The following is a 13,776-nucleotide window of genomic DNA, read 5'->3' as shown; positions in this document are numbered from 1 at the left end:
GGAAAGGTGGGGACATCGATTACAGTCTCCTGCGACCGTCTCGCCCAGGTTATTTTCAGTCAAGGTGGGCTACTTTGTCCACAGTATTGGCAGACGGCAAAGGTTGAGGGGAGGGCCTAACTGCTCTTCCCCTGCTGATTGCTGGACCACCAGGTGATTAGAATAGCATCTGCTACACGTCAGACTTTGACAATATTCCATTGTCTCTCCCTGTCTTTCAAATCGACCCACCTGGGGATGACACAGCTCCTCCCCCTTCAGTCCACACCGGCAGAACTTGTGTAAAATGCAACAGTAAGGAAACATGGCAAGCCTTCGAGGGTCCCACCCCGCCCCTGCCCTCCATCCAGGGCCCATTGCCTTCCTAGTCAGCGACCCTCGGAGCCTGAACAAGGGAACTATTCAGCCTGACCAAAGGAGGGACACTCCCTGCTTGGCCCCCTCCCTGGCCAGGACAGGACACGGCTTTTGATCCAGGGCCCAGAGAATCCCGAGCTGATAAAAGCCCATTGTGGCAGTTTCTGGAGAAACCCAGAGGCCATCGGGGAACTCTGGGGCTAAGCAGCCAGTTAACAGCCCTTGAACATTTGTGAAAAGAATTACTTGGCGGAAGTCAAGGCAGAATGAGGCCCCTGGTCTGCCACTGGCACTGTCTGTGGCAGGGAGGCTACAGGCAAAACCAGCAGGAACTGGCCGGCCTGACGCTGGGGGGCTGACCTGGAGGCAGAAGGAACCCAGAAGCTGGGGACGGCTCCCCTCACACACCTGGGTGGGAAACCCAATCTCCTGCCATATGCAAGAAACAAACTGCTCTTTTAAAAAGGGCCTAGGGAAGAGAGGAGCCTCCTGCCCCGCCCCCCAAGGGTGTCCCGAGCAATAAACAGCAGGAAGTGAGGAAGGCCGCTGAGTGGAAGCCGGTCTGGAACCTATTTAGCAGTCATGTTCTTCCTGCTCCAGTCTTTCATGCGTTTTGAGTCCAGGCACCTCACCGCTCGCAGGTCTCACTACTCTTACAGCACAAAACACAAGTGGGAAGAGCTAACCTGGGATAACTGATGCCAGGGAGGTGGTGAGGAGGTGGGCTAGATGAGGCTCGCCCAGCATCAAACAGAATGAAGCTTTGGTGGGAGGTTCAGCCGAGGGTCAGGAGCCCGTCGCACACCTCTCTGTGTGCTCACAGGGGTGGGTAAGGACGAGATCCCTGGGGAGAGGGCCTGGGAGGGGAGCACGGTGCGGCGCTGGGAGAACTCAGTCCCCAGCCCACTCTAAATCTGTGCATCCGTCCCGTTTCCCAGCTGACAGCCGGCCCTATCACTCTGGGAGAGGAAATGCAGAATCCAGGTCAGAGACCAGCCTGCAGAGTCCTCTTAAGAGACCACTCTCCTTGGCCAGGTGGTGAGCTGGGGATTAAACTGAGAGCAGAGGTTAAAGCAGTCAGTGTGAGTGCTCACTGCACGTTATTTCCATTTTATTACTAAAAGGATTGAGATGGGTGACTGGCACGGCCCATTTCTCAATTGTAGGTCCGCTTTCCTTCCCCACCATTCAAAGTGCATAAACCTGCCCCCCCCCCTTCAAAGGCCAAGGCCTTTCTTCATCGAAGCAAAGCAGAATAAGCAATACAAGCCCACAACAGGCAGGGCACCCGAAGCCATCTCATGTACGTAGAAGTCTAACCAGAGTGCACCAAGGGCTTGGCACACGTGTATTTTGTCAACCCCTCATTTAGGGGGTGGGCCTACAACTTTCCAGTTGGCCCCAAAAGCCATGGGGGAAGTTAACGAACCTCCACCACCCCTCACTTCCTAAGAACGCACGTAACAACAAACCTCACTTGACACCACTGATTCATTTCAGGCTGGGATGGATCTGGAACACGGCACAAAGTGTTTTCTGAAACCAAAGCACTTTCTGCCCTGCTGGAGATTCTGTCCTAGCTGGTGATACAAACGTGCACACAAAAACTGCTAGAATGCTCTGTTCTGATCCCACGGTTCCCACACACACACACAAAAACCCCGTCAGACTGAGCTGGAAGGTCTGGGTGTCATTTATTGATAGCAGTTTACACACATTTGTTTTCTTCCCGTGGTTGTTTCCTTCAAGGCACAGGCACAGAGCCCTCTAGAAAGGGCAGTCTCCGAACAAGGGAAGCCAGGAACGCAGGATGCACACGTCTTTGGCAGGCCCATGTAGCCTCGGCCGGATGCAATCCTTCAAGCTGGAAATCCGCCGGGTATTTGAGACACCAAGGTGGGAGGTGGAGAGGAAGGCCAGAGGACTCACATCTTGGTCCAGGCCTGCTCTCTCATTACCCAAGTCCATTCCAGTTTTAGGACCCTGGGGTGGGGGTAGGGCAGCAAATCAGCCCACCCACCTTCACAGGGGCAGATTCTTCAATCCGTGCTTCCGCTGGCCCCGCAGTTAAAGAGAACTGGCCTATGGTAAGAGACAGATCGCTTCCTCTCTGACCCTCCCCAGCACCTCTCTTCGGCTGGATAGGTGAAGGAAGCACTGGAAAAAACCGAGGCCTGTGTCGTTGTTGTTCAGCTGCGCACGCCGCCTTCCTCAGATCATGAATAAAAGATAGGTTGGAGGCTACCAGTTTACTCAGGCCGCCCACTGACTCCGAGCTCATCACACACATGGCCCTGCCTGTCTTCTGCCAACTGCCAGTGCCTAGGCTGGAGTGCCAGCAGGCCCCAAAGACGGGAGCCAAGCTGGTCTGTGTAGGCACTTGGCAACTCTGGGTAGGGAGGTGGATAAAAAAAGGGGATGGAAATGAGAAGAGTGAAAGAGCTTCACCTGATCGAGTAATTAGAGATCTGAAGTGATTTTACTTTTATTTCCTTCACTTTAAGCCAATCATGAAGTTTCACAGTGATTTCTGGGGCGGGAGAAGGAAGGTGGTGGTGAGCATCATGGGGGCTGTGGTCCAGATGGCCCCAGGAGGTGCGGGTCTCACTGGGGCAGCTGGAGGAGCACCGACTGCCCAGTGGGCAGGTAGGTGATGTTCCGGGAGCGCGACAGCTGGTACGCGATGTCCTCCGCTGCCTCCAGCTTGCGCAGCTCTATCAGGCCGTCGCCTGCAGTGGCGAGCGAGTTGGCGATCAGCTCCGCTGCCTTGGAGTCGCCCTCCGCAGAGATGATGGCTGCCTTCTTCTGCTGCTCAGCCTACGGGGGTGGAAGCAGAGAGACCAAGAGCACACCTTGGGGTGCTGCATGACGGCTACAGCCTCAAAAGGACCACGTTAGGCACCCTCACCGGGTCCCGAAGGAACTCTGGGACTTTACCTCCCCCTCCAGCCAGGGCCAACAAGCACTGTCCACCCAATCCTCCTCTCTCCCGTCATGCCACTGTAGGGACACATTTCTGCTGGCTATATAAACAGCTGTCTTATTTAAAAGTCCTCAATAATATTAATAGCAACCCAGTCCAGCCACATACTCCGAGGCAGGAGGACCCCAGGCCAAGGAAAGCAGGAGAGAAAGAAAGATGGAATTAATCCTCATCTTTCCCTCCAGCCCCAAGTCAAAGTGACTTTCATCAAAACCAGTGCAGTGGGCTTCCCTGATGGCACAGTGGTTGAGAGTCTGCCTGCCAATGCAGGGGACACAGGTTCGAGCCCTGGTCTGGGAAGATCCCACATGCCGTGGAGCAACTGGGCCCGTGAGCCACAACTACTGAGCCTGCGCGTCTGGAGCCTGTGCTCCGCAACAGGAGAGGCCGCGATAGTGAGAGGCCCGCGCACCGCGATGAAGAGTGGCCCCCACTCGCCGCAACTAGAGAAAGCCCTCGCGCAGAAACGAAGACCCAACACAGACATAAATTAATTAATTAATTAATTAAATTAAAAAAAAAAAAAACAAGCCAGTGCAGCTAGGTAGGAGCCGCAGGCACGGGACGCTCTCTGAAGTTGCTCTTGGGCTAAACTGGTTCCCGACCAGGAACTGAGGCACCCAGAACGAGACCTCCTGGCTTTCCCTACCCTCATCAAAAAGATGACGTCTATCTGCAATGCGTGACCCTCAGAAGTACGGGAGGAGAACGCAGTGCGGAGCCTCTCTGAGATTAACACACAGCTGTTCAACCGAGGTTCTGGGACTGTCCACTCAAGGAATGTTTTATTGGTACCTAGTATCTATCCCAGGCATGGTTTTGGACATGTTCTAGGTGCTGGAGAGAGGCAGAAAAAAGTGGAAAAACAAAAATAAGTCTCCATCCACATGGAGTTTATATTCTCTAAAGTGAAATGTCTACCCATATACCTCTCTTTTGCCTGATTCTAAGGACTAAGGTGTCTTGGATTAGGAATAAAAATCCAAGAGAATTAGTGGTGGGGAGAAGGGAATACATGAAATAAATACACCTTTGCAAAGACCCAAAGACCAGGCCCTATGCAACTATACTGCGTCCCAGCACACTCTGACACATCTGGATGGATTTAGTGCTTGAAAAAAATCCAGTGATGATAGTGCACCTGGTGCCACGTTTGATCCCTTTTGCTGTCAGCCTTCACTGTGTAACCACGGTTAAAAATGACTTCTCAGTGAAGCTGAAAATATTCCAGAAGAAACTTTTATTTGTGGGAGATTGTTTATGATCTTAGGGACGTGGGAAAAAAATTACCCTTCAGTGATTTAAGAACATAACTTCACATATCCCTAACTAGACCCTGAAGACTCTGGAACCAATTGCAGGAGTACAGTCCCTTCAATCCCCTTCCGATGATCCCGGAAGAGATGACAGATGATGAATTTCCAGGCCACCCGGCAAACAGGGAGGCTGAGCACAGGGGAAAGGGGAGAGAGGCTCCTGCCATCTGGTTGAGTGCTCACCTTTTCCACCACAAATCTGGCCCTCTCTGCTTCCTGCTGAGCCACCTGTTTGGCTTCCACCGCTTCTGTGAACTCCTTCCCGAAGGTCAGATGCGTCTAAGGGGAGAGAGTGAGCACGAGATGAGGCAGAGTAATGGCTTAGACAGCGCTGCTGCAGGGCCCCCACGGCCACTGGAGGAAGAGGCCACGAATGGCTCTAGCAGCTGGAGACAATGTGAGGCCAGAACGCCCTTCCACCTCCACATCCGTGCCCAAACTGAGTTCACACCCCAGAATCCTCGGCTGCCCAAAGTGCTCCTGTACCTCATTCTGGCACCCTCAGGTAGAAAACCGCCCATGGGCACCAGAAGGTATCTACTCGATTGACCACCTCCCTAGGGGAGGAGACCTGTGGGTTCCAGGACCCCCACCACTGACTAGTGCTCTTCCAAGGTCCTTTGATGGCCTGCTTGAAGCCCCCAGAGAAGCCAGATGGAAAACTGAGCCCCTGAGAGTGAGGGATGCAGCTGGTTCTCAGGGATTCAAGAGTGTGATGCTCTCTGCTTATGACTTAACCAGTCCACTGCTTTCTCACAGCATCTCCACCACAAAACAGGAAGAGGACGAGAGAGACGATTTCCAAATCATGATCTTGCAAATCATGGTTTTCCCTATGTGAGTGCTTCTGATAAAGGGTTTAAAAGAAAGAGAAGGCAGGTAAAGATATTGTTTCGGGTGAAGATTTAAAATTCTGATTATGCATAGGTCTTCCCTGACAACATGAGTGACCGAGACTTCACTGAAGTGACTATCCGTAATGACAGTGCAAACAATGGGAACAGATCTCAGCACTACTAATGCCTAGTCTAGTTTATTTATCTATCTATACTTTTTATTAAAAGGGAAGAATAAAGGGGATAATAGCATTGGTTTTGCTATCAAATTCTACTTGTTTCATTTCCTCCACTACCCTCCCAACCTCTGCTTTAAAAAAAGAAAATAAGCAGCTCAAAACTTCTCCTGAAGAGTAAATCCCAGTCCAATGTCTTCCAGAATTTTTAACACTCCTAACTCTTAAACTGCAGCTGTTCTACCTCGCCTGCTCCATTTCTGGACTCTTGTTCAAAGTTTGGGAAAGAAAATACAATCCTGAGCAATGAAAATGAAATGCGTAATTAAGGAATAAAATTTCTTTCTAAAAGGGGCAGCTGAGGGCAGCAAATTCCCCTGAAACCTAATTTTCTTCTCACACCTCTTAGATATGGTTTCTTGTGGTCAACCTGCATTTCCCCAGAATGGAGTATGTGGTTAAAGTCTAGCAAAATGCCAAGCTTCTCCTTAGGTTTTTACTTAGTGTGTTCTCACGGCCACAGTATTTAGTTTAACACTAAGTGGGAGAGCCTGAGGAACCACTCTGGTCCAAGGAGCCAAATGGCTGCAGCCTGGCATCTTGCCAGTAGAGGGAGCCCACGAGCCCTTCCACGGCTGGAAGGCAGTTGCTGCAAGTGGAGCAGTGCCCTGGGGTGAGCGCAGGGTATGTAGAGTGTTACTGTTTAAGCAGCTGCACAGATGCTGAGGGGGAAGCTGTGCCTTTCCCCAGCGACGCACAGGAGAACGGAACGGGAAACACTCTACCTCACTACCCGAACAAATCACTCCAAATGACTTTTCCCAGAGAATCAGAAACACGACCCCTTCCCCTCACCCTCCTCGATCTGAAATGCTATCCTGCCTGTATTGCTTTCTGTCTGCATTGCGGCATTCAGTATCATATAAATACACAGACCACACAGTCTCAAGTGGATAGCTTATGCCTCAGAGATGCCCCCTGCCTCCCATACCAGGCTTTGGGAAACAGAACCATTCACTGACACTCTATCACCTTTCATGGGGAGGCCCCAGAGCTCACTTCACTGCGCTTTAGACCCTAGGTGTTAGGAAATTCCCCGGGGTCAGGCTGGGAGGTCTGTGCTAGGGAGAAAGACTATCCAAGCTGTTCTCTAGTCTCTACTGGGCAATTTCTGCCTGTGTCAAACAGGGTTAACACGACATCACTTCCTGGGGAGCTCGGGGGAACATTCAGTTTGGGGAAGGTAAAAAATCTAGTGGTTAGGGCCAAAAATTAAAAGAAGAATGTCTGTGGCACAGGGGAGGTAAAAGAACCTTCTTCTGAAAACAAACCCAAGGAGACTGCCACATGCCACCAAGAAGGTTCCATGTTTTCAAGCCTTCACTGAGGAAAGTGGAAGGTAGGACCTCACAGTGTCTACCCAGATACCCTCCCCTGCAGGCACCCCAAGGCCCTTACCAAGGATACGTCGTCCAGGATGAGCCCAAAGGTTGCTGCTCGCTCCGTGAGGTCATCGCTCACCTGTCTGGAGACCAGCTCTCTCTGGGTGATCAGTTCTCCAGCATCAAAGCGAGCCTGGTTCCAAGGGAGGGCAGAGGAGCCGGTCAGGATAATGAGGAAGCAGAGTCCCAACCAGTCACCGCCAAGCTCTTCCTGCCACCTAGCGACCCCTCGGGGGCTGGGCTCGAGGCTCGAGGCTGAGGCCCTGTTCACTCACCACCACGGACTTGAGGATCTCTGTGGTGATGGACGGCAGCACGCGCTCGTCGTAGTCCTCTCCGATGCTGGTGAAGATGCGGGGAAGCTGGCTAGCAACCGGCCGGAAGAGGATGCGCAAGGTGATGTTGACATTCTGTAAATCTTAGGGTAGGGGAGAAGTGCTGGAGTTAAAAATGAAAACCAAGGTGGCCTTCTATGACCTCTCCTACCCCAAATCTGCTAAAATTTATAAGTAAAGTTGCTGCTTATCAGATCCCAGAGGGTGAGGAGCACCTGTGCGTGGTCTCCTTGGTACAGAACCCAGCACAGCATCAGCGTTAAAAACTTCTCAAAGGATTCTGGGGATGACAGCTTTTCAGTGTGTCCTGAATGCCCTCTGATATAAGCAAATTCAGATTGTATGTCTAATAGATGCCATGGAAATGCCTGGAACACTGAATATTTTAAGAAAACAGATAGGCCAATGCCAAGAATTCTAGCGCAAGGCCTCTGCAAGGCCCAGTGAATGTGGCCCAAGGTAGGAGAGTGCCTCAGAGAGGTGACCGTGGGTCCAGCAGACTAGCAGTCTAAGTCCTGGCTGCAGCCTCAACTCTGCTGTTTACTAATTACGCGGGCTCACTAAGCCTTAGCCTATCTCAGCTTATTTCCTCACATATAAGAATAGGGATGGGGACTCCCCTGGTGGCACAGTGGTTGGGGGTCCACCTGCCAGTGCAGGGGGCATGGGTTCCGTCCCTGGTCCGGGAGGATCCCACATGCCGTGGAGCGGCTGGGCCCATGTGCCACGGCTGCTGGGCCTGTGCTCTGGAGCTCACGGGCCACAGCTGCTGGGCCTGCGTGCCACGACTGCTGAAGCCCGTGCGCCTACCCCGTGCTCCGCGACGGGAGGGGCCGCCGCGGGGAGGGGCCCGTGTGCCGCGATGGGGGGTGGTCCCTGCTCGCCGCAGCTGGAGAGAGCCCGCACACAGCGGCGGGGACCCAACACAGCCAAAAGTAAATAAAAAATAAATTTATTAAAAAAAAAAAGAACGGGGATGATTTCATCTGCCTCCCAGGCATGTTGGGAGAAACCGAAGGAGGAAACAGATATAAAAGCACTCTGTCAAATGCGCAACAGATGTAAGGGGTTATCAGACTCATCTAGAGGCCGCTTCTCATTACTTGGCCGTCAAAGGACCCAGGGAGGGAAGTACAACTTCCCCTGACAATGCAGTCCTGCTTGGAGCTAAGGCACTGTCACAGCCTGCGTGCAGTCATCAACAATATGGACCAAACGCCCATGAGATGAGTTCTGAACCAGGCACCAGAGTGGGAAATGGTTATACGTCCGTCCCTGATCTCTGCACGTTCCTATCAAGTTTTGAAGATAGGTGTATAATGTATCCTTAGAACAACTGCAAAACAGTAGAGAAAGAAATCCCAAAAAGGTGGAAAGTTCAGAACTAGGCTTTTAAGTTAAAATATGATGTTTCTTGATTAACGCCACCCCACCGCTGATTTCCTCTGATGTAGTAGGCAGGCCAGACCCTTTACAGGAGGCTCCTCCTCTCCCTCGCCAGGAGCGACAGGACAGATTAGTCAACACCAATGTACCCTTTCCCCTCCTCTGCCCGACGCACTTCTCATTCTAAAGTGCCAGTGCAGACGCACATCCCTCACAGGAGCTCTCTTCTCTGCTTCCCCTCCACGCTGTAGTCACCACGCCCCACTCTAATGTCTGTCCACATGGCTATCTCCTTAGCTAGATCGAGCTCCTAAAGGCTCCCGCTTTAGTCAGCTTTGAGCTACCCCACCCTCTGACCCAGCACAAAGCCTGGCACTATCACAGAAAGCAAACATCTGCTGGGACAGCAACATCCACCAACCCGCTCCTCCTGCTGCACAGAAACGTCACGGCCAAGGCAGCCTCTGCCACTCCATTTACTGCCTGTGCACCTCTATGTGTACGGTGAGGGGAGAACCATGAGAGCAATTCATTTTAGGATCCAACTGGGAAGCCAGTGGCGTGTCAGACCAGATTGCTCTCAGGGATGTGGGCCTTGGCCTGTGAGATAACAATGTGAGGGCCGCACTGCTGGAAACAGAGGCCTTGGAAAGCAAGGCAAAGGGTAAGTCAGCTGTGAAGGCAAACAGAACGGCTGGAGATCGGTTTACAGTCACCCTGGGGAACAAGAACTGATGGGAAGGGTCAACCGAGGGAGCAAAGGCACATTTAGATTTCTTTAAAATTGGATTGTTATGTAACTCTTGAAATATATCTTTGTTCATTTCTCTAAATTTGTACAACCGTGTGTGTATTTTAAGTATATAGGCATACCTCATTTTCCTGAGCTTCACAGACACTGCATTTTTTACAAATTGAAGGTTTGGGGCAACCCTGTGTCAAACAAGTCTATCGGCACCGTTTTTCTAACAGCACCTGCTCACTTCATGTCTCTGTCACATTTTGGTAATTCTTGCAATATTTCAAACTTTCCCAATATTATTATGTTTGTTATGGTGATCTGATGATGGCTAGCATTTTTTAGCCATAAAGTATTTTTTAATTAAGGTATTGTATATATATTGTTTCTTTAGAGATAAAGCTATTGCACCCATAACGGGCTACAGTATGGGGTAAACTTCTATATGCACTGGGAAACCAAAATATTCGTGTGACTCGCTTTATCACAATATGTGCTTTGTTGTGGTGGTCTGGAACTGGACTCACAACATCTCTGAGGTATGCCTGTATATTTCTTTCTCTGTAGCCACATAAAACTCTTCACGGAAAATATCCCAGGAATTCGTATTACGAGAAGTTCAACCCGTTCGGGATCCCACAGCAGCCCTTCCACTCTCTACTTTACCTGACCCACAGACAAGACTCACCTTTGCTACCAGTGATTACTGGCACGTTACGCGGTCGAGAGCGGCAGTCAAAGATAATTGGTTTCTGTACCCAAGGGATGAGGAAGTGAGTCCCTTCCCCTACGACAATGTCCTGCACTCCACGGAACCGGTCAAAGATGACAGCTCTGTGCCCAGCATCCACTAGGAATGAAGGATAATGATGGGTCAGAAAAATCCCCTCACCCTTTAACCAAAAGGATCATGGTTTTGAAAGATCCCTGGTGTTTTCCATTCATTTATTAAGTCTCCCCTCTCCTGCTCTTTCTTCCTACACTTCTGGTCTCTAGAGGCCTCTAAACAGCTACAAAACTAAGCAGTCATTTCCCATCCCACATGTCCTCCCAAGGACTTCGGTAATAGGCTCTATTCCTCAGCAGCCTTTCTCCTTGAAACAACTGGCTGCTGATTTTCTGATTAACCACCTCCCAAAACTTCTAAAACTCACCAAGGTCTTCACTATTAGCACAGTCCATCCTGGTTCCAATTTAACCCAGTGTTTCCGGAAGCAGCATCCTCCCTATGGCAATCCTAAAATTTGGAAGGCCCCACTTTTTCTTTCCGATAGCTTGGTTTCTCTAAGGTTTGAAGGGGTTATAGAGCTGTCTTGCTGATTCAGAAAGAAATTAGTAATGGTGACTACTGTTTAGCTATGCAGGGGTGGCCAAAAAGATCAGCGTATAAAGCTGTGCCATAGAAGGAGAGCAGGCTTTTCTTTCTTTCTTTTTTAAATAAATTTATTTATTTTACTTTTATTCATTTTATTTTTGGTTGCGTTGTGTCTTCACTGTGTGCGGGCTTTCTCTAGTTGCGGTGAGCGGGGGCTACTCTTCGTTGTGGTGCATGGGCTTCTCACTGCAGTGGCTTCTCGTGGAGCACAGGCTCTAGGCGCGTGGGCTTCAGTAGTTGTGGCACATGGGCTCAGTAATTGTGGCTCACGGGCTCTAGAGCGCAGGCTCAGTAGTTGTGGCACATGGGCTTAGTTGCTCCGCGGCATGTGGGATCTTCCTGGGCCAGGGATCGAACCCGTGTCTCCTGCATTGGCAGGCGGATTCTTAACCACTGTGCCACCAGGGAAGCCCAAGAGCAGGCTTTTCTGACCAGCCGCTTTCTGTCTCTGCTTTTTTGGACATTACAGTCGGCCCAAACACCTTCACTCTGAAAGTAATCCTCCTCTTGTCAGGGTCACACATGAGGTGGGTCAATCTACTGCTACTTTCCAACAGTGAAAGTTGGAGAATATCAGAGGTGGAGAGGGTCTCAGATATAAACCACCTCAGTCCTGTGGCTTGACCAATGAGAAAGCTGAGGCCTGGGGAGGGGAAAGTGACTTGCCTAAGGTCACACAGAAAAGTGGAAAAGCCAGCTTAAACACCCAGCACACTGTTAAAAGCTGGGCAGTGCATCTCAAAGATATTTTCTCTGGAAAGACTCAACCACAGCAGAGCAAAAGCTCCTGCTCAGGACAAGGTCACCAAAGGGCTTAAGCCCTTGCTGAGTTATTCCACACACAGGCAGAAGAGAACAAACGAGCTCTCCATTTCAGCTGGCCAGCGAAATCCTGGCACTCTGCTGCAGCATCACTTTAAATTCACAAGAGCAGGTGGAAACGTCCAACTGGGCTGGGAGGCTCTTGGTGAATAAAGGCTCTGAGAGAACCTACGGCTACAAGGACAGAGGCCCTGAGAACAATGAAACCATATGGTGCAGGATGGCAGCAGGTGAGCCCTCTTGGTCACAAACACATTCACGGACAGCGGCTGCCAACAGGAGTGTCACACAGGCTATGAAGACCAATAGACATCCTCTGGCAAAGGGCAGTGACCCACCACCCCTCAGTGCCTCACCATTATACAAGGCAGAGTTCACCACGCCTCCTGCAACAGCTAAGGCCAGGCCAAACTTGCCAATGGACTCAAACACTTTGGCAGCCATGTCTCCTTCTGCTGGGCCTGCTCACACCTAAGGGGGTAAAAACAAAACAAACAAAACAATTCAATCCCCAAATCCTCAGAGTAAAGCCCTCTCTGAGGCATCACATGTACCTGTCAAGTTGGCTATTTCTTTCCCCACTCTTGAGAGCTCTAAATTATCGACTGAAGGACATTTCATAAATAACACTCTGCAGCTTGTGTAAGCGTGTACTCAATTCCTCTGCGCTTCTTTCTTCTTTCTCTACTACTTAAGAAAAGGGGTCTGGGGTACTTGGTTCAAAATGGGAAGGAGGCATGGGCTTGATACCCACAGAGAACTTAGCACCACACCAAACACCCTCCCATTTCCTGGACAGTCAGGCCCCAGGAGAGAGGCTGCGTGGCTGGTTCTGTGCAATTCTGGTTCAGAAAAGAATGTGATTCCAACAACAAAATAACAATAATAGCTGACCTTTATACTAGGCAGTCTCCTAAGCCATTTCCATATTTAATCCTCACACCAACCCGTATGAAGTAGATAACTACAGATGAGGAAACTGAGGCACACAGAGGGGTTAAGTTACACCAGGAGCCTAAGATCACGCAGCTATGAGGGGGGCAACCAGGATTAGAACCTAGAGGTCTAATTCTAGAAGGCTCATCTTAACTCCTCACCACGCGGCTTCTCAACATCAGGTATTAAGAATGACCTGTTATTATAGAAGCAGGTGCTACACGACGTTCTGGGGCCAACATATCACGAGAACCAATCGGGCCAGAAAGGCCCTAAACAGCTGCACCCCGAGGGAGAGCCCTGGAACGGGTTGGGGTAGGGGGGCTGAGGCGGGGTGGGCGGGAGCACGGCTGACCTCACTAGAATCTACTCCAGCACTTAACTTTGTCTTGCTCCGCCCCATCGCCGTCGTCCACTTCAGCCTCCCTCCCTCCTCCCCAGACCTCAACGTCTCTACCTTCATCTCTCCCCGTGCACTTAAATCTTTCCTGAGACCAGGATGCCCAGTCCCGACCCCTCAGCTTTCCCATTCCTAAGAGCTTCTAGATTATTCCTCACTTTGCCCCCATACACACCTACCTCACTCTACGCAACCCCTGGCTCCTCCCGTGCTCACCCCCTTTCCCCTCCGACACGAGGCGGACCCACGCATGGACCCCGCCCGCCCAAACCTGGGGCTAATGGGAGTGCAGAGGGGAACTGCGGAGACGCCCGGACGCAGGCCGCACCCGATCCTCTCCATTCTCACCTGCTCCCACTCTGACCTCCACATGAATTCCCCAGACAAACATACTGCGCGTGCGCCGGGCAGCTCCTCCTCTTCCCCGCCTTCCTTCCAAGATCCGTGCCTTCGATTGGTGGGGATGAGCGCTATGCATTCTGGGAAGGGTGGCTCGCAGCCTTACCCTACTTCCCGGGCTCTTCGCAGATGAACTACAATTTCCAAAAAGCCATGCAGCGGCTGGCCCGCGCTGAAAAACCTTTCTCTTTGGTGGTACTAAAGGCCCAGAGGTTGCCGCAAAGCCTTTTGGGTGCTGTAGTTTCTTGAGGGATAAATGCACGTGCCTGTCCTG

At 51.1% G+C, this 13,776-nt stretch overlaps 1 protein-coding gene across 3 annotated transcripts; it reads right to left on the bottom strand.

The window, feature by feature from the left end:
• Positions 1-2,032: 2,032 nt before the first annotated feature.
• PHB1 (prohibitin 1) lies at positions 2,033-13,546 on the bottom strand. Of its 3 annotated transcripts, XM_082373220.1 has the most exons (8): positions 13,452-13,469; positions 12,662-12,746; positions 12,124-12,238; positions 10,259-10,420; positions 7,386-7,528; positions 7,127-7,243; positions 4,840-4,935; positions 2,033-3,174 (listed from the first exon to the last, which is right to left on the bottom strand). In XM_082373220.1, exons 3-8 carry the CDS (start codon positions 12,209-12,211, stop codon positions 2,962-2,964), a joined length of 819 nt encoding a protein of 272 aa, XP_082229346.1. In that variant the 5' UTR covers positions 12,212-12,238; positions 12,662-12,746; positions 13,452-13,469; the 3' UTR covers positions 2,033-2,961. The 3 variants fall into 3 exon arrangements, with proteins under 3 accessions (XP_082229346.1, XP_082229345.1, XP_082229347.1); XM_082373219.1 differs by lacking the exon at positions 12,662-12,746 and having other exon boundaries at positions 13,452-13,546; XM_082373221.1 differs by lacking the exon at positions 12,662-12,746 and having other exon boundaries at positions 13,375-13,458.
• Between the last annotated feature and the right edge of the window lie 230 nt (positions 13,547-13,776).

The sequence above is a fragment of the Balaenoptera borealis genome (assembly GCF_965194805.1).
Source record: "Balaenoptera borealis genome assembly, chromosome: 20".
In the NCBI taxonomy this organism is placed as follows: Eukaryota; Metazoa; Chordata; class Mammalia; order Artiodactyla; family Balaenopteridae; genus Balaenoptera; species Balaenoptera borealis.
Note: the sequence above shows the minus strand (reverse complement) of the source record. Positions and strands in the feature narration are given on the sequence as shown.

Excerpts from the sequence above, each read along its gene's own strand:
- PHB1 (XM_082373219.1), bottom strand. The coding sequence starts at position 12,211 with ATGGCTGCCAAAGTGTTTGAGTCCATTGGCAAGTTTGGCCTGGCCTTA. Across the intron at positions 7,244-7,385 it reads AGATCCTCAAGTCCGTGGTG|GCTCGCTTTGATGCTGGAGA; the intron begins GTGAGTGAACAG and ends CCTTGGAACCAG. Across the intron at positions 3,175-4,839 it reads CCAGATTTGTGGTGGAAAAG|GCTGAGCAGCAGAAGAAGGC; the intron begins GTGAGCACTCAA and ends CCACCCCCGTAG.